The sequence below is a fragment of the Pipistrellus hanaki genome (genome assembly GCF_964339955.1).
Source record: "Pipistrellus hanaki genome assembly, chromosome: 12".
Lineage (NCBI taxonomy): Eukaryota > Metazoa > Chordata > Mammalia > Chiroptera > Vespertilionidae > Pipistrellus > Pipistrellus hanaki.
Window position 1 is genome coordinate 49,651,017 of NC_140514.1, and position 22,244 is coordinate 49,673,260.

Below are 22,244 nucleotides of genomic sequence, written 5' to 3' on the forward strand. Positions count from 1 at the left end.
CTCTGATACCACCCAGGGGGACTGCTGTCACCCCTCCACAGCCTGGTGAGGGGGAAGTCCGGGCTCCCCACTTGATCTTTGCTGGCCTCGCAGGATGGAGCCATAGATTGTGGGCCAAGAGGAGAGCCGTTTATTATCTAAAAGTCTTCTGTCTTGTTGAGTTACCCCTTTCCTGGCCCTTGGAGAGAACAGACTTGCTTGGGTTTGTTTGTATGTTTGTTTTTTTTGGTCTCTGCCTATTAACATTTCCCAGAAGGAAAATTCAGGGAATTCTTCTCTATGGTGTTCTTAAGTTCCGAGGTCCTTTGTCAGTCTTCCTCCTCTCCAATTTTCAGGGTTTTGAAAAGAATGTTGTTATATATATAACTAGTGGCCCAGTGCATGAAATTCATGCACATTAAAAGGGAATTAATTAGAGGAAATATTTTTAAATTGCTATTTCCCTTTCTCTGTAATAGAAGTGTCAGAGATGAAAGAAAATGAGTAAAATGTATATAAAAATCTCCCTCCTGTCAGAGTCTGGAGTGCTCTGCAGGATCTATAGTCAAGTCCCTGCCCACCACCCACACACTTCAAAAACCGCAGGAGCCCCAGACCCTGCCCACCCCACCTCTATTGGGTGAGACCCAGACCAGGCCGGCCCCACCCCCGTTAAGCCCCTCTGGGTGGGGGGCACAGCCTGAGGTTCCCCGTCAAGCCTCATGGGGTCAGGGGGTGCGGCCTGAGGTCCCTCACCCCAGCCAGGCGCCTTGCAGCCTCAGGTCCCTGCTGTTCAGTTGTGATGTTACAGCATCCCGGCTAATTTGCAGATTCCTCCATTGTATAGATAGATGTCTGGTGTTTTTGTGGGAGAGACAGAAAAAAATTCATCTGTTTTTAGAGGCAATTCTTTGCCTCTGTCACTTAGGAAAGACAGACTATTCTTGCTAAGGTGTCTGGTCTTCCCAAGATTTTAAAAGGAAATACTATTTCTTTAAAAGAATGACTTTTTGTTACTAGGAATTCAGGTGTTTGTGAGCCAGGGCATACGTGTTGGGTGTGGTTTGTGGAGGAAATAAACTCGGAGCCTGAGAGTCGCTCCTGGGACTTGGGAAGGCCATGCTGGCCCTTGGGGAGAAGGAGCCGCAGACTCCCACGGGGAGCTGCTTCAGGCCCCGGGCCAGAAAGCGTTCCGTCAGAGCCTCTCTGACACTTGGTGTGCTGCCAGGGGGAGGAGGAGGAAGCCCTGCTTAAATAAACACATACTCCTGTTTCACTGAAGACTGAATAGCCTGAGGCATAATCGGTTCCATGTGTTCAGCATTGATAATCCATGCATGACTAGTGGCACCTTTGAAATAAGGCAGATCGGGTGTTTCACATTCTGAAATAGTCACTGCTGAAATAGTCGCCATTTATTGCATGTCTGTGCACAGTGTTCTACATGCATACTCTGCTCTCACTTCTGAAACATGCGTAGGTGACACCTGTCTGACCTTATAATGAGGAGGCGGAGTCTCAGATGGGCAGGTGACTTGCACAAGGTCCTCTGGCCTCCGTGGGGCTGACCTGAGGCTACTCCTTGCCCAGCTGACACAAGTTCTTATACTCACCACACTCCTAAGCCGTCTGTGTTCAAACCTGGTTCTGCATGGGGATTCTCCGGCCGGACCCTCAGGCATGCCCAAGCCAAGGTGATTGATTCATTCCCTGGAGCAGGGGAGCTGGTCCTGGCGGCATGATAGAATCACTAGAAGAAATTTCCTAAAAGCCTGATGCCAGCTGCACCGCTGGCCACTGAACTCCAGCTGCGCGTGAAGCCCAGGATCAGAGCTTTAAAAACCTCCTCTGGAGATGCTGGTGTTCTGCTGGTGTGAGAGCTTGAAGGTCGGGGGTGGGGTGAGGGGGGGAGTTCAGTCAGTTCCGGGACACTCTCTTCTAGTTGCAGAAAGGACTGGGGACTGCAGCCAGCTTGGGGAGCTTTCTTTGCAAAGCACTTCTATCGAGAAAATGTCCACGCCAAAAAGTGGAGTTCAGGCTGAAGGGGACGATGAGGAGCTGCCTAAAAGCTCCCACTGCTGACGTGTGTGCAGGAGGCCTGGTGAGAGGCTCAGGTGGGACTCTGCTCTTTTTTTGGTTTTGTTTTTGTTTTTTTTAAGCCAACGTGGCAAGTGGGCTGTGCTCAGAGGTCCCAGCACTTCACAGTTCCAGGTGAGGTCTCAGAGAGCGGTGGGATGGCCTAATGGGTGTGCTGTGGTTCCTGTGTGCCCCCAGACCCGCTCTTGCCCTAACCTGTGAGGGCCAACAGCGAACCCCTGGGACTATTTTTGCAAACTGATACTAAGTTAGATTTATTTGACTCAGTATATCATCCCACCCCGTCATGACAGATCTGAAACGCCAGGCACTGGGGCATCCGTGTTTTCTTTTATCTGGCAGCCCCGAGCCTGCCGGGCTCCTGGGGGAAATCTGATGCCAGCACCGTGCTTTGTCTCTGTCTTCACTGTGCAGGCATCCCACCGGGTCCTCACTGGCAGCCCTGCCAACTCAGGCAGTGGTGCCCCCTCAGGCTCAGGCAGCCCACACTCCTTTACCTTGAAGCCCCTGTCAGGCCAGCTCACTCCAGGCGACTGAGCTTAATCTCTCCAGCTGCCACTTGGGCACCTGGGGTTACGTGATCTCAGGTTGAAGGTTTTTAGAAAGCTTTCTCTCATACATTATTGTCACTGTTCTTTATCAGGGGAGAATTCTTGGCTTTTGCATAAAATGAAACAACACTGAGTAGAAAGTTTGTTCTGGGTTTGGCTTCAGCCAGAGGGGCTGGGGGAGGAGTCCTTAAACTGGGACAGGGGAATGGCCTAGGGACAAGATGCAATGGCAGACACCCATCCAGGCACTGTCTCTCTCCGGGGGCTGGGGTGCAGACAAAAATGGGATTCCAGAGGCCTCAAGCCTTTCTGTAAACACTGATCCACCCCAGAAGGGGCCTCTCTACTGCACTGCAGGGCTGCTAGACAGCAAAGCCTGGCAGGCAGCAAGCTTGGGGCACCGGGCAGCACCCACCCCCATCTGCCATCCTGCTCTATGCTCATCCGTTCCACCCGTGAGGCAGAGAACCCCTGGGAGTTCAAAGATACCCCTCCCTCCTGCAGCGCCCCCTCAACATCCCTCTCCCTGGTCTCCCCCACTGATGCTAGGGCTGAACTTCAGAGAGTTGTGCTCCTGCCTCTGCCCACCTTGCTGTCTGAGAAAGAGCAGGCCAGAAGCCCCTTAGGTGGGCGCTTCAGTCCCGCCCTCATCCCACCACTCAGTTCACGGGACTGGAAAGCGGCCTGAGGGCATCGGACACCCGAGGGCACTCCATCTCCCCAGGCTCCAGGGCCAGGAGTCCGCTCAGCGCAGCCATGGCACCTGCTGCTCTGGGCCCCATGCCTTCAGCAGCGGCGGCTTCCTGCACCTTCCGTGGGCTGAGATCCGAGTCTTCAGGGGAACTTAGGGAACTCAGCCAGGAGAGAGTGTGGAGGCCAGCCTTACACAGGTTCCTCAGAGCCCGGACTCTTTGGCCGGAGGCTGGAAGTATATTTTTCCTCTCACTTTTGGCCGGCAGTTACCCGGCTCCCGTGTTGCCGTTCTCTGTGCCTTGTCTAACACACACCCTCCCTGGTGATCCAGGCGCTCACTCCCACACAGGCCGGGACCTGCACAGTGCGCTGCGGTCCTGTCATCCATCACCTCCATCCACGAGGGACCGTCACCTGTCAGGGGAACAGGCTGAAGCACTTCCCCTGAGGACATGTCTCAGTGTGAGGGGCTGGGGGTCCCAACTGCAGAGCTGCTGGCCAACCACTGCTCCAGTCCTCCTGCCACTGGTACTGGGCAAAGCGGAGTGTCGTTTTCCCCACTGGGGGGTGGGGGCAGAGTCCTTATGATATCTGGAGAGAAAGAATTTTCTGAGAGTCGCACAGAATGAGTGATTTATTTGCAGGGAATTATATCTTTGGGTGTCCAAAGTCTCATTTCCCTGAGTGCAGTCCTAGAAGTGTAGGTGCAGTTTCAGTAAAGCTAGAAGCACAGTCAGGGTTCAAAGTTTCCATTCCATGTTAGAGCCGGCCCAGGACTGCATCAGGTTGGCTGCAGTCCATTAGTCTGTTGTGTATACATTGGGGGCTGGGGTGGTGAGGGGAGGGGAATACCCTATATTTAAATTCTTCACAACACACTGTGTTATCTTTATAAATTAGAAAGGTCAAATGTTTTCAAATAAATTAAACAAATCCAAGAAAGTGTCATTTGCTTTCCTTGCCCCACTTTTCGCCCTCTATTAAAGGGACATATATTTAAAGAAAAAGAAAAAATGCGGATTTGGAGAAAGCCCCCCACTCCCTAGGGCGCTGGAACTCAGTGAGCTGGCAAACAGTTTGCCGATGGAAGAGGCAGAGGTGGGCCGGAGGGCTTCGGAGCCTGTAGAACAGAGTGCACGTGGCTTAGTAAATAGCAGGAGCATTCATTGCTGCAGAAAGCACCTCAAACCAGAGAAAGACGGGGTCTGGATGGGACCCAGGCACTGGGCTTGCCTTCTCCTACTGAGAGCACAGGCCCACACTGCATCAGGCTTGTGGTCCAGTCACCCCGACCTCCTCTCCCTGGAGTGGATGAACACTGCAGCCCAGCACACACTCATCCGTCAGGCTGACCGCCCAGGCTGGCCCCCACTGCCCTCCACCACACAGGCAGAGGGCCCTGCCCCCACTGCGACCTCCGTGTAGGGACCAGCAGTGAATGTTCTTGATTCCTTCCAGTGAAACCTCTTCTCCTCCACCCGGCATTCACCCGGGGGCATTCCCTGAGAGTGCACCTGGTGGGAGAAAGGCGTGTGGACAGGACTCAGTGAGCAGAGCTGTGGCCTTCAGTCGCAGTGTGTGTGCAGTCCTGAGGGACTCGGCAGGGAAGAGGCCAGAGGAATACATTCTCGGAAGTCTCCTTCTGTCCTCCCATCTCCCGCTTGTAGTAGCTCCATTAGCCAAATAAGTGCTTAGCTGGGTAGTTTTTTTTCCTTTTCTTTATTAGCTGGACACTTATGCTAGAAATTATTTGCTAGTGATGTGAATTACAAGTTTTAGTTATTGCTATGTATTCTTTCTTTAAATTGTATTTATTTTTTCTTGTGTTTTTTTTATTTTTTATTTTGTGTTTTTTTTTATTTTTTATTTTATTGAATGTATGGGGTAACATTAGTTAATGAGATTAGATAGGTTTCCAGTGTACAGTTTTGTAATACATCATCTGTATATTGTATTGTGTGTTCACCACCCAAAGTCCAGTCTGGCTTGTGCATCCTTATTCACTGAATTTGGCACAGCCCTCGCCGCAACCACCCTGCTCTGCACACCCGCACTCAGGAGCCCAGGAGGGTGTGACATATTAATGTGACAGGAGGCACAGCCCTGGAGCAGACCTGCTTCACCTACCTGCCTGTTTCACCAGAATTGTGGCAAACATGTTTGAACACATAACAACCAGCATAGAACATATGCTCAAAAAATGCCATTAAAAAAGCTAAAAGCTAAAAGCAACTATTATGAGCCTCTATTTTTAGAAATAATTTTGAGCCAGATTAAATGAAAATGTTTCTAGATCCATTCCAGCTGGCAAGCATTTTTTTAAAAATATATTTCATTGATTTTTTTTTTTTTTTTTTTTTTTTTTTTTTTTTTTACAGAGAAGAAAGGAGAGGGATAGAGAGTTAGAAACATTGGTGAGAGAGAAACATCGATCAACTGCCTCTTGCACACCTCCTACTGGGGATGTGCCTGCAACCCAGGTACATGCCCTTGACCGGAATCGAATCCGGGACCTTTCAGTCCGCAGGCTGACATTCTATCCATTGAGCCAAACCGGTTTTGGCACCCAACTGGCAAGCATTTTGCTAGAAGTTCCAAGGTGGCATGAGCACACTTTGATCCCCACCCCCACCCCGAGATGGGTCTCTTGGTGACCAGTAGCAGCTTCCCAGGCTTGTTGGCCAGATAGTGGGACACTCTTGTGACTGGGCAGATCGACAGTGATCTCAGGTGCCATCCCTTCCTGCCATGCTGTTGAGTTGGGTATGAAGCACTTGGCATGAGTCACAAAAAAATCTCCTTCATTGGGGTGTGTGGTTCAGAAGGAGGCTCCTAGCTGTGCCTCTGTGGTATGTGGATTGTTGCTAAAGGCAACTTTAGCCCCCTGTTGGCTTCAGGGAAACTTCTGCCCTCCCTACACTATACAGAAGAACTTGAATTAGGGCTTTGCCCATAATAAGAAGTTATCAGCCATAGCCTGTCTCTAGGGGGCAGGACAAACTTCTATTTACTAAACATGTGCTCTTATTGCCCTGCAATGACCCTTTGAAACCCCCAAGGCACCTCACCTCCTCCCTAGCTCAGGGGGCCTCACATACCCTTGTTCTCTTTCTGTCTCTGCACCTTGTGCACATGGGGTCTCTGACTCTCTCAGGTATGCGGGTTCCCATACATATGTATGTGTTAAATTTGATTATTGTCTCATTAATATGCCTTGTGTCTATTTGATTATTAGTCTGGCTAGAAAAACCTTGAAGGCAGAGGACAGTTTCTTGTACCCGACAGGGGGGAGTATATTGCGTAATGTTAACATAAAAGCATTCAAAACTATAAAGAATCTTATGAATTTATTTGAGCCAAACTGTCGACAATTGCCAGGAAACAAAATCTCAATAGATTGGGATAATGCTCCCAAGAATGGAGGTTTTTCATCTATTTTTATACATTAGAATCAAAGGAGGGGATGTAGGTGGGTTACATGAAATTCATTGGTGAGAGACTAGAGAGGTGGGAGAAAGCAAAGCAGGGAAACCTCTAGAATTGTATAAAGAGTAAAAGTATAGGCACATACCGTAGTTCCTTTACTTAGGTGGGTACAGGATAGTTAATAGTCAACAATTAACATGCTGACAATAACAATGAAGGAATTTGTGGTCTCTGTCCTAGAGCCCAGAGCATTTGGTTTGTACCCTGAGGGGTCAAAAAAAAGGGGAGGGGAGTTGCATGTTACCCTGACTTTTTTTTTTATAAAATATATTTTTATGGATTTCAGAGAAGGAAAGAAAGATAGAAACATCAATGATGAGAAAGAGAATCATTGATCGGCTGCTTCTTGCATGCCCCCCAACTGAGGATTGAACCCGAAACCCGGACATATGACCTTGACCCGAATCGAACCCAGGACCCCTTCAGTCCGCAGGCCAACACTCTATCTACTGAGCCAAACCAGCTAGGGCCGTGGTCAGCAAGCTGTGGCTTGAGAGCCACATGCAGCTCTTTGGCTCCTTGGGTGTGGCTCTTCCACAAAACACCACGGCCTGGGCGAGTCTATTTTGAAGAAGTGGCATTAGAAGAAGTTTAAGTCTAAAATATTTGGCTCTCAAAAGAAATTTCAATCGTTGTACTGATGATATTTGGCTCTGTTAACTAATGAGTCTGTTGACCACTAGGGCAACCCCAGTACCTAAAAAGCTAAAAATCGTTGTTCTGTTTTGCAGCTCTCGCTGAAGTGAGGGAAGAGACCACGCCCCGCCTGCCGGTCCCCACCGGCCTGGCTGACCTGCTGCCATCCTCCTTTCCCCTCTCCCCGGGGGCCCAGCCCTCGGTGGTGGTGTCACCAGTCCCTCCCAGAAGACTCCGCAGAGGAAATGCAGCCCTTCCCAGCGCGACGGTGGCCAGGCCCAAGCGCCTGCCGCCTCTTGCATTTAATCACACGGTTGGCCACATAATGCCATCTGAACACAATGATGTCAAGTTCAATTGCTCCATCAGCATACCTAACACGTACCAGGACACCCATATTTCTTGGTGGAAGGATGGGAAGGAACTGCGTGGGGCGCATCACGCCGTCACTCACTTTTACCCCGATGATGAAGTCACAGCAGTGATCGCATCCTTCAGGTAGGTGTTCTCCCTCTTCCTATCTAAATGATACGCTGTGACTACGGTTCAAAAGCAAGTGCCTCCACAATACAAATCAGGCTTGTTTTCTGCCTGTGCAGCTCCACAGGTGCATTCAGGGTGTAGTTTAATACCCAAGAGTCTGCACGGTGGGTCTCTTTCCATTGATCGTAGCCCCACTGGAATATAGTTAGCTCTCAGGTCTGGTGTAGGGGTGGCAGCCCGCCCAGGGCTCCCTCCCAGCAAAGCATCCCAGGGGGCACCGGCCCTCAGGGCCCAGGGACTGGGAGGCAGCTCTCAGCAAAAACAGGAGCTGGTGCTCCTGTGGCCAGTAGGCCCCGCGGACCTAGTGACCTACGATTTGTGGCGAAGGGAACGTTTTTGTGGTTTGTTTTCTGTGCAGTCGAGGGACTTGTGGTGGTTCCCATCACTGAAGCTGGAGGACTTTGCTTTCTTAGTGGGTTTTTGTGTGTGAAGATGTAAAGGTCAGTTTGTATCCCAGTGGGTTCCTTGGGCCCTGAGCAGTGGGTGTTTGATAGGCCCCTGCCTGCAGCTGTCCTGGGGGGGCCGCACACGTGCTGCTTCTGGCAGCCCTGAAATGGGACTGTACATGGGAAAGCAGCAAAACGTATAGAAAAAAAGGTCATAATCTCTGAAGTCAAACCATCAACTGGAAACGTTATTATTAGCCCCAGACCTCTGACACTCTGTGACTTGCTTCATAATCAGAAGACTTCCTTCAGCTCAATGCATACAAGGCTCTGCACACAGGTGACCATGGCTTTCCACCTGCACCATTTGATCTGTGACAGGATACCTACCAGTGCATCGTTGTGTTTATTTAAGAAAATGTTTCTTTCATTTTTATTTTCATGGTAACATGTACACAAATAAAAGTGACCATTTTAGCCCTTTTTGAGCGTACACATCATTGGCACTAAGTACATTCACATTGTGGTGCAGCCATCACCACCATCATTTCTAAACAGAGACTCCTTGCCCAGGAAATTCAAACTCCCCATCCTTCTTCCCAGCTGCTGGTAACCTCTAGTCTATGCTCATTTTTCTATTTCTCTCCTCTAAGGACCTCATATAAGTGGAAATGTACAACATGTGTCCTTTATGTATTTCTTTCAAGAGGCCCTAGAGCTTAGCTGCTATGAATGAGCCATTTCTGAGCAGTCCGGCCCAGCTGGGCAGCTCCCAGGGACAGAGGGGCGCTGTGTGTCCCTTTAGGATGTTGTCCCGGGGCCAGCCCAGGCGAGGCAGCCCTGCTGTCACGGCTCTGCAGCTGCTGGCCCTGTGGTGTGCCCAGGTGGTTCCTGTCTAGACGCCACGGTCACAATCTGTATGGGTCCTGTGGTTCTACGTGGGTCACATGTTTCTATTTGACCAGAATCTCATGGGACTTTTATACCTTTTTTAAAGCAGGGAATTCATGTCGTAGAACATTTCAATTCTCAAATTTCTCTCTCCCATCCCAACCCCCAAATCTCTGCCAATGGGTATCTGAGTCACCCATTCCTTGAGTATCTTTCCAGAGACATTTGGTGCTTGGGTTGTGTGTGTGTGTGCCAGGCCCCAGATGTATGGTAATCTAATAGAGTGTTACTCACAGCTGGGGTGAATCAGTACCCACAGCTCACATTATTGGGGCCATATAAATGCTGTTTGCAGCTGAATCATGTCATAGATGGTAATCAGGTTTATTTCTTAGAATTTTTATTTTCCTGATATTAAAATTGTTTTCTTGCCTGTTTGTTTAATTTTCTACGTGTCAATTACACATTCTTCTCGAAACTCTACAGGAAGACAGGCATTTCTTTGGAAAGTGACAACTTTATCAGCTCTGACCTTTTGCTTGGCGACGCCTGCCCTAGAGCCGTCCCCTCTCCTGCTCTGGTCTGGGATCCAATTGAGCCATTTTTGTGCTCCTCGTGGGGACCCTCACCCCTCTGACTCCCAGCCCCTGCTCCCGGGAGCCCAAGCCCCTGCTTTCACTCCCTCACTTGGCATTAAGCCCATCCTCCAGTAGCCACCTAGGACCTGCATCTCTGAAAATGCCATGTTTTCCCTGACCTGACCTTGAGTAGTTTGGCCTGATGCAGAATTCAAGAGGAAAATAATGTCCTATTGTCACTTGAAAGTCATTGATGTACTCCTGCCTTTTCACTCCCAGATTTGTTCTTGCGGAGTCCAGTGCTATTCTGATTGACCTCAGAGTCATGATATTCCTGGTGAAGCGCCTGATTGGGTCTTTTCTCTCCCACTGTGCTGCCCACCGTGGGGTCTGGTGAGGGAAGACACATATCTCCAGAACTGGGAATTTTCTTGAGTCTGCACTTTTTCTGGAATTGTTCCTCAGTTGTTGGAATGCTTAGGTTGCTGTTCTGAACTCAGCCTCTCCTGTGGAGCCTGCATGGAGACTGTGCCTGCTGTCTGTGCTGGGGACAGGGCGGGCCTCGGATTCCACTCCTTGTCTCCAGCCCACCCGACCCTCCTTCAGGATGGGACCTTTCCTTGGTTGTCTAGACTCTAGAGTAGCACAGAATTATTTGTGAAAAAGCTGTCCTGTGCTATAGATACAATGGACGTGGACTTGCTAATAAGTAATGCCAGCACAGAGTCCTTCTCCCCACACCATTGCTAAGCTCTTTCTGACATGAATATGTGACTTAAGAAACATTCAAACCTGTAGAGAATTTGTCTAACTTTAAATATTTTTTTTTATTTTTCAGTTACAGTTTACATACAATATTATATTAGTTTCAGGTCTAAAACCCAGTAATTAAACATTATATAACTTACTAAGTGATCACCCTAATAAATCTAGTACCCCCTGACACCATACTGAGTTATTATTATTGACTATATTCTCTACATTGTACTTTACATCCCCATGACTATTCTGTAACTACCAATTCGTTCTTAATCCCTTCACCTTTTCACCTAGCCCTCAACCCCCTCTCATCTGACAACCATCAAAATGTTCTCTATCTATGAGCCTGTTCTTGTTCTGTTTGCTTATTTAGTTTGCTTTTTAGATGCCACATATAATATTTGCCTTTGACTTATTTCATTCAGTACAATACCCTTTATGTCCATCCATGTTGTTGCAAATGGCAAGATTTCGTGTGGTTTTTTTTTTTTTTTATGGCTGAGTCATATTCCATTGTTTATATATACCACTTATTCTTTATTCATTCATCTACTTTTTTTAATCCTCACCTGAACATATTTTTCCATTGATTTTTAGGGAGAGTAGAAGAGAAAGGGAAAGTCAGAGAGAAACATTGATGTGAGAGAAACACAGTGATTGGTTGCCTCCTGCGTGTGTCCCAACCAGGGCCTAGGCCAGAGAGGATCCTCAACCAAGGTATGTGCCCTTTACCGGAATCTACCTGGGACCCTTTGGTCCGCAGGCCAATGTTCTGTTCACCAAGTCAACCTGGCTAGGGCTCATTCATCTATTGATGGACACTTAGGTTCCTTCCTTATCTTGGCTATTGTAAATAATGCTACAGTGAGCATAGGGGTGTGTATGTCCTTTTTTAAAAATACATATTTTTATTGATTTGAGAGAAAAGGGAGAAGAAGATACAGAAACATCAATGATGAGAGAGAATCATTGATCAGCTGCCTCTTCAGACCCCCCACTGGGGATCAAGCCCACAACCTAGGCATGTGTCCTTGACCAGAATCAAAACGGTGACCTTTCAGTCCACAGGCTGATGCTCTGTTCGCTGAGCCACACCAGCTAGGACCATATGACTTTTTGATTTAGTGTTTTGGGTTTCTTCAGATAAATACCCAAAAGTGAAATTGCAGGGTCCTCCTTTGTCTCCTGTTATACAGCCTTTGTTTTAAAGTCTGTTTTGTCTGGTATGAGTATTGCTACCTCAACTTGTTGTTTGTTTGATTTCATTTTCATAGAATATCTTTTTCCATACATTTATCCCATGTGTGTCTTCTGATCTGAAGTGAGTCTCTTGTAGACAGCATATGCAAGGGTCTTGTTTTCTTATCCATTCAGTCACTGTATGTCTTTTGATTGCAGCATTTCATCCATTTTCATTTAAAGTAGTTGTTACATATTTATTTATTGCCATTTTATTATTCATATTTTTTATCTTCTTCATTTCTGACTGGTTCTTTTTATGCTTTCCACATGTGTTTGTTTTATGCTATTGAAGTTCTCACTAAGTTCCTTGAGTACCCTTATAACCATTATTTTGAATTCTGTATTTGTTAGTTTGTTTGCCTTGCATTTACTTCCTTTTCTGGATAGTTCTCCTGTTCTTTTATTTGGGACCTGTTTCTTTGTCTCCTCATTTTGGCTGCTTCTCTGTTTGTTTCTATGTAGTAGGTAGAGCTACTAGGTCTCCTGGTCTTAGTAGAGTGGCTTTATGTAACAGGTGTTCTGTAGGCCCTAGTGGCCAGCCTCCACAGTACCCTGAGCCAGGGGCTCCAGCTGTCCCCCTCCCCCGTACCCTTATGTGAGCTCTGTGTGCCCTTTGTAGTTGAGCCTTGCTTACTGTTGGCACCTCACTGAGAAGGATTGACCCCCAGACCTATTAGCTGAGAGGACCAGCTGGGACAGCCACGAAAGAGCTACTGTACTGTACAGGGGCTAACCTCAACAGAGCAAAGCTGACTTCATTGGGGCTTTGGTGCCCACCAAGTCCATGCCTTGAGTGAGTCACTTGTGAAGGTGGCTGAGTTATAATCTACTGTGATCTGAAACTGTCCACTGGGTTCACTGGCTCTGGGGCCTCCAAGGAGTTGCAGGCCAAGGCCAGCCACTGCCTGTGCCCTGCTCAGGGCCACCTGGCAAAAGCTACAAAGCCATCTGAAGATGGCTGCTATCAATACTTTGTGTTGGGCTTAGAGGTGTCCAGGAGAAGGCAAGCTGCAAACTGCTGCTGCCTGCCTCTAGTTTGGGGCCTGGAGTCACTTAGCAAGACATAGAGGATGCCCAGAGGCCAGATGCTACTTGTTTGAAAGATTTTAGGAAAGTCCAAATCATGATCCAAGAGAGGCCATTTGTATGGGAAACCACTGGAAGTGGCTTAGGTGGGCCTCGAGCTGTGGGGGGATGACGCCTCAGGGAATCACCAGGGTAGGGGAGAACAGGGTTGACAAGGTTGAATGGAGACTCAGATATGGCTCCCACCTGCTGGCTTTGTCAGGGAGGAACCAGAAAAAGGGCAGTTACCTCTGCCAGCACTTCTGTCTGGGAGAAAGCTGCCTCTTCTGCTCTCACACTGATGCCAGGCATTCAGTTCTTCCCTCGATGTCCCTGCTGCCCCAACACTGGAAAGCAGTGCAAGTGAGTCCTAGTGAATCCATTGGCGGGTCCTTTTAAAAGGACTATCTGGGATTCCCAACAGTCCTCCATCTCATTCAGATGCAATCCCCACTGGTTTTTACATCCAGAACTTATGGGGACTTCTCTTCCTGTTACTGGAATCTTGGATTATGGTGCCTAGTGTGGGCCTGGGACCCCTTGATCCTAAAAAGGGACCTCTACATCATCCGAGGTATCCCTCATGATTTTTATTCATCACAAGTGGGTGGGGGACCAGCCTGTTCCACGTCTCTGCCCCTCTTACGAGTCCCAATATGGCTTCTTCTGTATCTCCTTAGTTGTGGGACTTCTGTTCAGCTAGACTTCAGGTGGTTCTGAGTGATGGTTGTTCTGCAGTTTAGTTGTAATTTTGATGTGGTTGTGGGAGGATTTGAGTACTGCATTTACCTATACTGCCATCTTGACTGGAACTCTGAGAATTTTTATAAGCATTTATTTGAGCCAAACTGACAACATATGCTGGGGAGCAAGATCTCAAATGATCCCAAGAATAACAGTTTTACAGCTTTTTAATATATATATACATATATATATATATATATATATATATATATATATATATATATATATTTTTTTTTTTTAAAGAAAAGTGGAGAGAGAGATAGAAACATCAATGATGAGAGAGAATCATTGATCGGCTGCCTTGTACACACCCCCTACTGGGGATAGAGCTCGAAACCTGGACATGTGCCCTTGGCTGGAATCGAACCCACAGGCCGAACACCCCCCCCCCCCCTTTTTTTTTTTTTCCTTCTATCCACTGGGACAAACCAGCTAGGGCAGTTTTACAGCTTTTTTTTAGGCATTTGAAATTAAGGAAGGAACAGAGGAAGGATTGCGTGAAGGCTGGGGGTGAGGTGGGAGAAACAAGCAGGGATTGGATTACAGGATAGTTAACAAGATTATGTGTTCTCTTGAGGATGGTTACAGCTTATTTCAAAGGTATGATAGCCTAGATGCACAGAAACAATGGACATGGCTTTCTTAAGACAAAAATAAAGCTTTTACCCAAAAAGTTACATACCTGGGACATGACTACCCACCATAGCCAGTTAGGAATTTAGAATGAGAGTATCCTGTTTGGAAACTTTACTTTCCAAAGTGTTAGGTTTGGGGCAGGTGATGTGGGCTATGAAAGAATTCACAACTGAGAGAAGAGATGATAGATAGATAGATAGATAGATAGATAGATAAAGATTGTTTATTTTACTTTCCCCAAAGGGATAGGGCCAGTACATTGCTAATCAATACAAGGCAAGGAATAGAAGCTGTGCCCTCCTCCTCCCCCACTCACCTTTTAAAGCCTTGGACAAGGAAGGGAGGGGGGGTTTTGGACTGTTGCTGTTGCTAGGTGAAATTGAGTATACATCAGGGGGGTTGAGTTTATTCTTTAGGAGACGATCCGGGCAGCTGTCTAGGGAGGTGTCTTACCAGTATTTTCCCAAAGCCTGTAAAACATTCTTAGAGCCAAAGTTATGAAGAGTTCAAAAAAGGCTGTTTGAAGAGGAAGGGGAAAGGGAACTTTCTACGAATTATCCCTGGGTTGTAAAGAAGCAGGGAGGAAGGGTATGCAAGAATGTAGCCTTGAAAGTAGCTTATCTTGTCCCTCAGTTTGAACAGAGGGGTTAGGGCCCAGGGGTCCTCAAACTTTTTAAAGTGGGGGCCAGATCACGGTCCCTCAGAGAGCTGGAGGGCCGGACTATATGAACTACTAATTCCTACTGTAACACCTCGGCTGCGCTCACTGCCCAAAAAACCTGGCGGGCAGGATCAGACTCCTCTGCGGGCCGCATGTGGCCTGCGGGCTGTAGTTTGAAGACCCCTGGCCACTGTTGGAATCAGAGGAGCTAACAGTCTTGGGGTTTAATTGCCAGGTGCTTCCCAATAATTGTGGACAGCTCCAGCAAAGAAAGGCTTTTCTTCCATCCTAAGGTATAGAATGCGCCCCCCCCCTCCCTTTTTTTTTTTTTTTTCCCCACAAATGGCTGAAGACAGAGTTTGGATCACGTGCCTTGTGTCCCCCTGTTCTAGTCCTGGCCTGAATTTTCCTCACTGGTCGGCTGAAGGTACTCCTGGACTTCTGCAGCCAGGGTGTGATGCTCACATGTTATTTGTGCCTGGTGGTTTCTGGGGCTACCTGTCTGTGCCTCTGTACAGGTGTGCTCCGCGTCTGCCTTGAGCTGCTCCCTGGGACCCTGCCCTGTATCCCTCTCTGCTTGTCACTTTCTCCCTGGTTGCTGACTCTCCCTGAGTCATCTGGCAAGCCTGCTGCTGCAATGCTGTGGTCCCAGGCCCGGAGCCAGGTCTTCATAGGCACAGGTGTCCTCAGCCTGTCAGATCTTGTCATTCACCTGTGGGATCCCAGGCTTTGCCTGAAAACAGTGACACCTCTTTTAAAGTGAACTTGTGAACTGTCTGGAAAGGACTTCTCTGCAGTAGCTGTGACCTTAGCTTCCTTGAAAATGCACTAGACTGACTAGAGGTTTCAGGAGCTGCTGAAACCACTAAGCACATTAAGCCACTCGTTATGACTCACAGTGGCAACATGCCATTGCAGACACAAACTTCTCTTCCTCTTTCTTCAGCCCCTTTTGTCACCAGAACATCCAAGGAGGTGATTGGGGGAGCATCAGCCCCTTATTTGGAGATACGTGTCCTGTGAGGTCTCTTTCTGTCTTTCCGTGGAGAGATCTAGTCTTTACTTAATCCTGGGTCCTCCCAGGTCCAATGTTCATTCATCAGATGTGTCCCAGATTTAATTTTCTCCTACAAAGCAGTGAGGGGAAAGGGGAAGAAAGTACACCTAAGTCAGTGGGGTGCCACTCAGATTAGCATATCAGGAAATGCAGGTGACAGGTGACAGTCACACTCCTGGGTCTTTCCCCCCTCTCCCCCCCCTTCTGATTGATACCACTCTTGACATGGAATTGAGTTGCTCTGTTTAGCATAAGCTAGTAGGATTTACAAAATGACGTTGTTGGAGAGAAGTTTTATATATATATTAATCCTCACCTGAGGATATTTTTCTACTGATTTTTAGAGAGAGTGGAAGAGAGAGGGAAACACAGAGAGAAATAGCGATATAAGAGAAAAACATCGATTGGCTACCTCCTGCATGCGCCCCAACCAGGGCCCGGGTCTGGGCTAGGGAGGAGCCTGCAACTGAGATATGTGACCACAGGCCAAGGTTCTATCCACTGAACCAGACTGGCTGGGTGAGAAGTTATATTTAAAATATCCATTGTGTGTTCTGACCCATGAAGACTATGGATCCTCAAAGCCTTGATGGTGCTGTTGCCCCTTGGTGGCTACTAATCGTTGCCTAGGTCGGTGGGGGCTCCCTTTGCCCTTGCCTGCCCCCCTTTCTCTTTTGAGCTTTAAGCCTCGGCCTTTGAAAGGCTGAGGGATGGGTTTTATTTTGCTTTAAATAAATAATTTGTATTGGGGTGCAAGCTGCTAGGCAGGTGGACCCTCCGTGCTTTTCTCTTTTCCCCAGTCATGTCTTTGCTGTCTGAGGAGTGGAGAGATTAGTGTCTTTGGGCCAATAGAGACCCTTCTGTGGGAGAGCATCTGAGAGCATCTCCAAGTGTCCCTCCTCCCCTCACCCTACCTACCCTGGTTCCTGTTTGTAAACACACTGGAAAGGTGGAAAGCAGGACTCTCAGTCTCTTAGAGCCAAGGTCACCTCTTAATGTCAGAGATTTTATAACATACTAGAGGCCTGATGTATGAAATTCATGCACAGGGGCTGTGTGTCCCTCAGCCCAGCCTGCACCCTCTCCAATCTGGGACCCGTCACGGAATGTTCGACTGCCCATTTAGACCTGATCCAGAAGGATCGGGCCTAAAGGAGCAGTTGGACATCCCTCTCACAATCCAGGACTGCTACCTCCCAACTGCTTGCCTGCCTGCCTGCCTTCCTGATTGCCCCTAACTGCTTCTGCCTACCAGCCTGATCACTCCCTAATACTTCCCTGCCAGCCTAATTGATGCCTAACTGCTCCCCTGCCAGCCTGTTTGCCCTAACTGCCCTCCCCTACAAGCTTGGTTACCCCTAACTGCCCTCCCCTGCAGGCTTTATTGCCCCCATCTGCCCTCCCTTGTAGGCCTGGTTTCTCCCAAATGCCCTCCCCTGATGGCCATCTTTGATGGCCATCTTGTGTGTTGGAGTGATGTTCAATTTGCATATTATTATTTTATTAGATAGGATAAAGGCCTCTTGCATGGGTGAGAGCCAGATGGTTTGCCCTGAAGGATATCCCGGATCAGGGTGGGGGTTCCCTTTGGTCATGGGGTGGCCTAGGCGAGGGGCCTATGGTGGTTTTCAGGCTGGCCATACCCCCGGGTGACCCAAGCAGAGGCCCTGGTATCTGGGATTTATTTATCTTCTACAATTGAAATTTTGTAGCCTGGAGCAGAGCCAAGCCCCCTGTTTGCTCCATGGCTGCAGCCATTTTTTGTTGGGATTTATTTGTCTTCTATAATTGAAACTTTCTAGCCTTGAGTGGAGGCCTGGGCCTGTCAGGGTGTGCAGAAAGCTTGGCTTCCTCCGTCACCGGGGAAAACTCAAGCCTCCTGCTCTCTCCAGCTCTATGGCTGCCACCATTTTTATTGGGATTTATTTATCTTCTACAATTGAAACTTTGTAGCCTTGAGTGGAGTTCAGGGCTGGCCAGGGCAGGCAGAAAGTTTGGCTTTTCCTCCGTTGATGGGGAAACCCAAGCCTCCTGCTCTCTTGGTGGCTGCAGCCATTTTAGTTGGGTTAATTTTCATACTTGCTCCTGATTGGCTGGTGGGCATGGCTTGTGGGTGTAGTGGAGGTATAGTCAATTTGAATATTATTCTTTTATTAGTTAGGACTAGAGATCCAGTGCACAAATTCATACACAGGTGGGGTCTGGCCAGCGGTAGGAGGTTGGATGGCCAGCCTGCCCCTATTGGGGCCTGATCAGTGCCAGGCTGGCTGGTGGGAGAGGATGATTGGAGTTAGGGGGCTGATTGGGGGCAGGGCTGGCCATGGGGAAGACTGTTGATGGTGGACCGGCCAGCCCTGGCCTGAATGAAATGGGTCAGCAGCCTGGTGGAAAGCCATGGGTGGTTGGCCAGCCGGCCCCACCCCCTTATCAGGCCGGTTCACTAGCCACTGTGGACATCATAGCAATCGGTCATTATGGCTGTTATGGTCATTGGCTTTTAATATAGAGAGAGATTGCCTAAATGTAATAAAAGAAGAACAAAAGAAAGGTGATTTATAACAAAAGAATATGAATGTGGACTTGTTAAGCTGGGCATGTCCACGCCAGGTCTGCAGAAACTTTCAGGAGCTGCTGAAACCCCCACCCTCCATCCCCCATATGGCAATTGCCAATGCAGCCTGGATGTCAGTGATCCCTTTTCCAAGTGATGACTAGTCCCTGCAAAGTTCCCGACAGGCCACAGGGCCATTGCTGCTCTCTCACCAGCCTCCCCCCTGCCTCCCATTTTCATGGTAATTACAGTCCTAGGAAATCAGGTGGGTGTTAAAGCCAGACAAAATACATGTGTTTATGTAAAATGGAATGGGTTCTGGTCTCAGACGGTCATTGGGGATATGGAACAGCTCCTTCTGGCCCCTAAAGACCATGGAGCCCCCTAGTTATCGTGACCACCCCAAACAGCCCTACAAATTTGCACTCCAATATAGGGGCTACCATAGAAGTGAAGGCAAGTAACAGCACAGAGTAACTTGTTTTAAAGAATTGGCCAATGTGGCTGTGGGTGCTGACTTTGCAGTCTTGGGTCCCAAGGAGTTTGGAGGCAGAATTCCTCTTTCTCGGGTGACTTCAGACTCTGCTCATAGGCCTTCAACGGACTGGATGAGGCCCACCCTCATTGTAGAGGGTCACCTGCTGATTTAAATGTAATCTCATCTGAACCATACATTCCCATAAACATCTAAAGTGGTATTAGACTAAATATCGGGGCACAGCGACCTAGCCATGTCCATATGTGAGATTATATCGCAGCACCTGACAAGGAAGTTGAAGAATGTTGTTTCTGTAGCAGGAGCTCGAAGGGTAGTCACCGTAAACATCTTCCTGTGTTTTCTCTGAAGCATAATGAGGGTGCAGCGGTCAGACAGTGGGGCGTATACCTGTAAGACGAACATAAACAGTGAAGAGATCGAGTCTGACCCCATCTACGTCGAGGTACAAGGTAAGTGCAGAGGCCACAGAGCGGCCAGTATTAACTGCTTTGCACATAACACTGCAGCTTGGTGGGCCCATTTATGACTCTGTAAACCTGGCAGATCTATAAGCCCTGAGATTGTATGACTTCCTTGTCTGAGGTTATAATGAAATGAATTCACTTCTTAACATTTAGGTCCATCCTAGGCACAAGGACTGAGATAAAAGAGATTGTTGACTTCTTTGTCCTGAGGTTACTTACAATTTTAAAGGTTGATGACTTTTTTTTAAGGAAGCAAATGCATTCCATTACCTGGCTCTCAGTGCTGGCACCAGGTACCACTCCCTGGCCAGGTGGCAATTTGCTTGTTCCTGAGCATTTTTTCTTGTCTGAAGTCTGTGGATGGTGAGAGCCCAGAAGGGGGGGGGGGGGGGGGGGGGGCGAAGGGGCGTGGTTTTCCTGGAAGGGTCAGCAGCTCGGTTTGGGACTCCTTTCTGGGTCCTAGCGTTGGTCAGTGTTTGGTTCAGGGCATGTTTGGTTCTGTGACATGACAAGGCATGAGATGGGTTCAGTGGGGCTGAGAAGTGAGACGTGAGATGAGGAGAAGGCAGTCTCTACCCTGGAGGCACTTGAACTCCAGTGGGGGAGTGTGAGTTGATGCACAGGTGAGCCGGGCCAGGTGAGCCCAGGTCCCTGGGTCTCAGGGTGTGCATGCCTGGTTCGGCAGTGGCAGGGCCTGGCAAGAAAGGCTTCAAGGAAGAAGATCTTTATTGTCACCACCCCAGTGATGCTCCTCACCCCCCAGATGCTGCCCTCTGAGATCCCTGCATCCTCTCCTAGCTCTCTGAGGTTCCCATGAGCAGACTATCAGAACACCTTTCTATCCTACTTTGTCCCGACCCTACCCTCATCACAGGCTGTAGAGCAGTTGATTAGGTTTCTGGGGACTTTTAACGGGATACGTCGTCCTTTAAAAGGCTCTGCTGCTGCCCGTTCTTTTGCCAACAGGAGCCTGGTGCCCACCAATGCTGCAGGCAGCCTGGGGGAGGCAGGCCCTCAGGAGTCTCTTATAGCTTTGTTCTCGGGTCCATCTCAGACTGGACAAGCTAGTATGTGTCAGCATGAGTTGGGGGCGGGGCCTCCGCATTGGGACCGGGGGTGGGGGTGGGGGGAGTAAGGGAAGTAGGGGGAAGTCCTACATTTGCTGTTTATCTGGGGAAAATACTTAGAGGACATTTTACTTGTCAGAATCTCAGAAAAATGCCCAGGGCAGAGACTTGTTGGGTCCAAATGGAGTTTTACACAACTCTGAAGCAGGAAAAATGTTTGCATTTACCACTCCCACATCATTCCTGTTGGGACCAGTTCTGTAAGTTCGCAGTCCCAAAAGAACACAGTGTGAATGTGTGAGGACAGTTAGCTTCAGCTGGTAAGTTTTGGGCACACGCCCCAAATAAGTGAGCTATTTGGGGTCCTCTGAGATATTCCTGAAGTGCCCTTCCTTATTACGCCCTTGATCCTGGAACTACAGTTGGAGAACTTGGCTGTGACTGTAACTGTGTCTACAGTGTTCTTCTGAGACTGTGCTTAGCCCTATACTCACGCACAGATTTTAAAATTCCTGACACCCATCTCAAAGCCTCACACACAGTCCATTGTCCTGAAAAGCAGGCAGACCTGTTGCGTGGCGTGGTTTTCACTGTTTACTTTGGTGAGGAAGACTGAAAGCCTGTCAGCCTGCTGCAGTGAGCTGGAGCTGAACTGGAGATCAGCCTGTTCTCTTTCACACCCAACTTTCCAGGGAGAGCGGGCCTTTCAGACCTGAGATGGCGTGGAAGGAAATCTCCTGTGATCACGTTCTAGAAGTTGCCATTCCCGTAAGCTGTGCCTTTGCTTGTGGATTTGAAACTTTCCTTCCCTTAACTCTTCCTCGGCAGGACTTCCTTACTTCACCAGGGAGCCCGAGAGCATGAACGTCACCAGAAACACCGCCTTCAACCTCACCTGTCAGGCCGTGGGCCCGCCGGAGCCCGTTGGCATTGTCTGGTTTCAGAACAGCAGCCGCGTGAGTGAACAGCCAGAAAGATCCCCGTCTGTGCTAACTGTCCCTGGTGAGTCTGTGCCGATTTCTTTGTTTGCTTTCTAGTAGTGGAGGGAGCACACGTTTGCTGAGCACTGCCATGCTCCAGGAGGAGGAAGACTAGTGTAGCAGCTGGGGTGGGGGGAGGCGGGGTAGATGGGGAGGCAGTCATGGGCAGGCAGGAGTCTCGGGTGGGGAAGAGTTCCCAGGTCAGGGGTGGGAGGTGGCTGAGTGCACTTCGAGGGTGTCCGAGGTGCAGGTGGGGAAGCTGGGAATGCCCCAGGCAGGGCAGTGGAGCCGGCTCACGTCTCCCACAGCAGCTGTGGCCTCACTGGATGGCCGGTCTGGCAGGAACCACTGATGTGAAGACGCAGTGAGGTTTGACAGCCGCTGGCTTTGGCACCATCTGTGTGATGGTGACCTCAGACTTTGATTCTCCATGGATCATGGGGTTGTTGTGGACAGAGTGAGTCATTGTGGGATTGTGACAGCATTGGTGGTCAGGGGTCACCTTGATTTCCATCTGAATGGAAGTGCCCGACTTTGTCCCAATCGCTCTAGAGTCAGCACCGTTGGTGCCTCTGATGCGAAAGCCAGCAGGCTCCTCTCTGCTCCTCCCATTGGGTCCTTCAGCAACATCTGGCCAGGGAGCCCTGCTGTGGGGAGGAGAACCTTTCCTCTGTCCTCA

The 22,244-nt window shown here is 48.8% G+C and overlaps 1 protein-coding gene across 1 annotated transcript in view; it reads left to right on the forward strand.

Annotated features, from left to right (window-relative positions):
- The window catches only part of MERTK (MER proto-oncogene, tyrosine kinase), a 104,643-nt gene that overhangs the window by 15,479 nt on the left and 66,920 nt on the right, over positions 1-22,244 (forward strand). Inside the window, exons 2-4 of the mRNA XM_084900216.1 lie at positions 7,538-7,940; positions 19,403-19,503; positions 21,414-21,587. Of these exons, the coding sequence (XP_084756342.1) occupies positions 7,538-7,940; positions 19,403-19,503; positions 21,414-21,587 (678 nt within the window). The remainder of the gene's footprint in view (positions 1-7,537; positions 7,941-19,402; positions 19,504-21,413; positions 21,588-22,244) is intronic.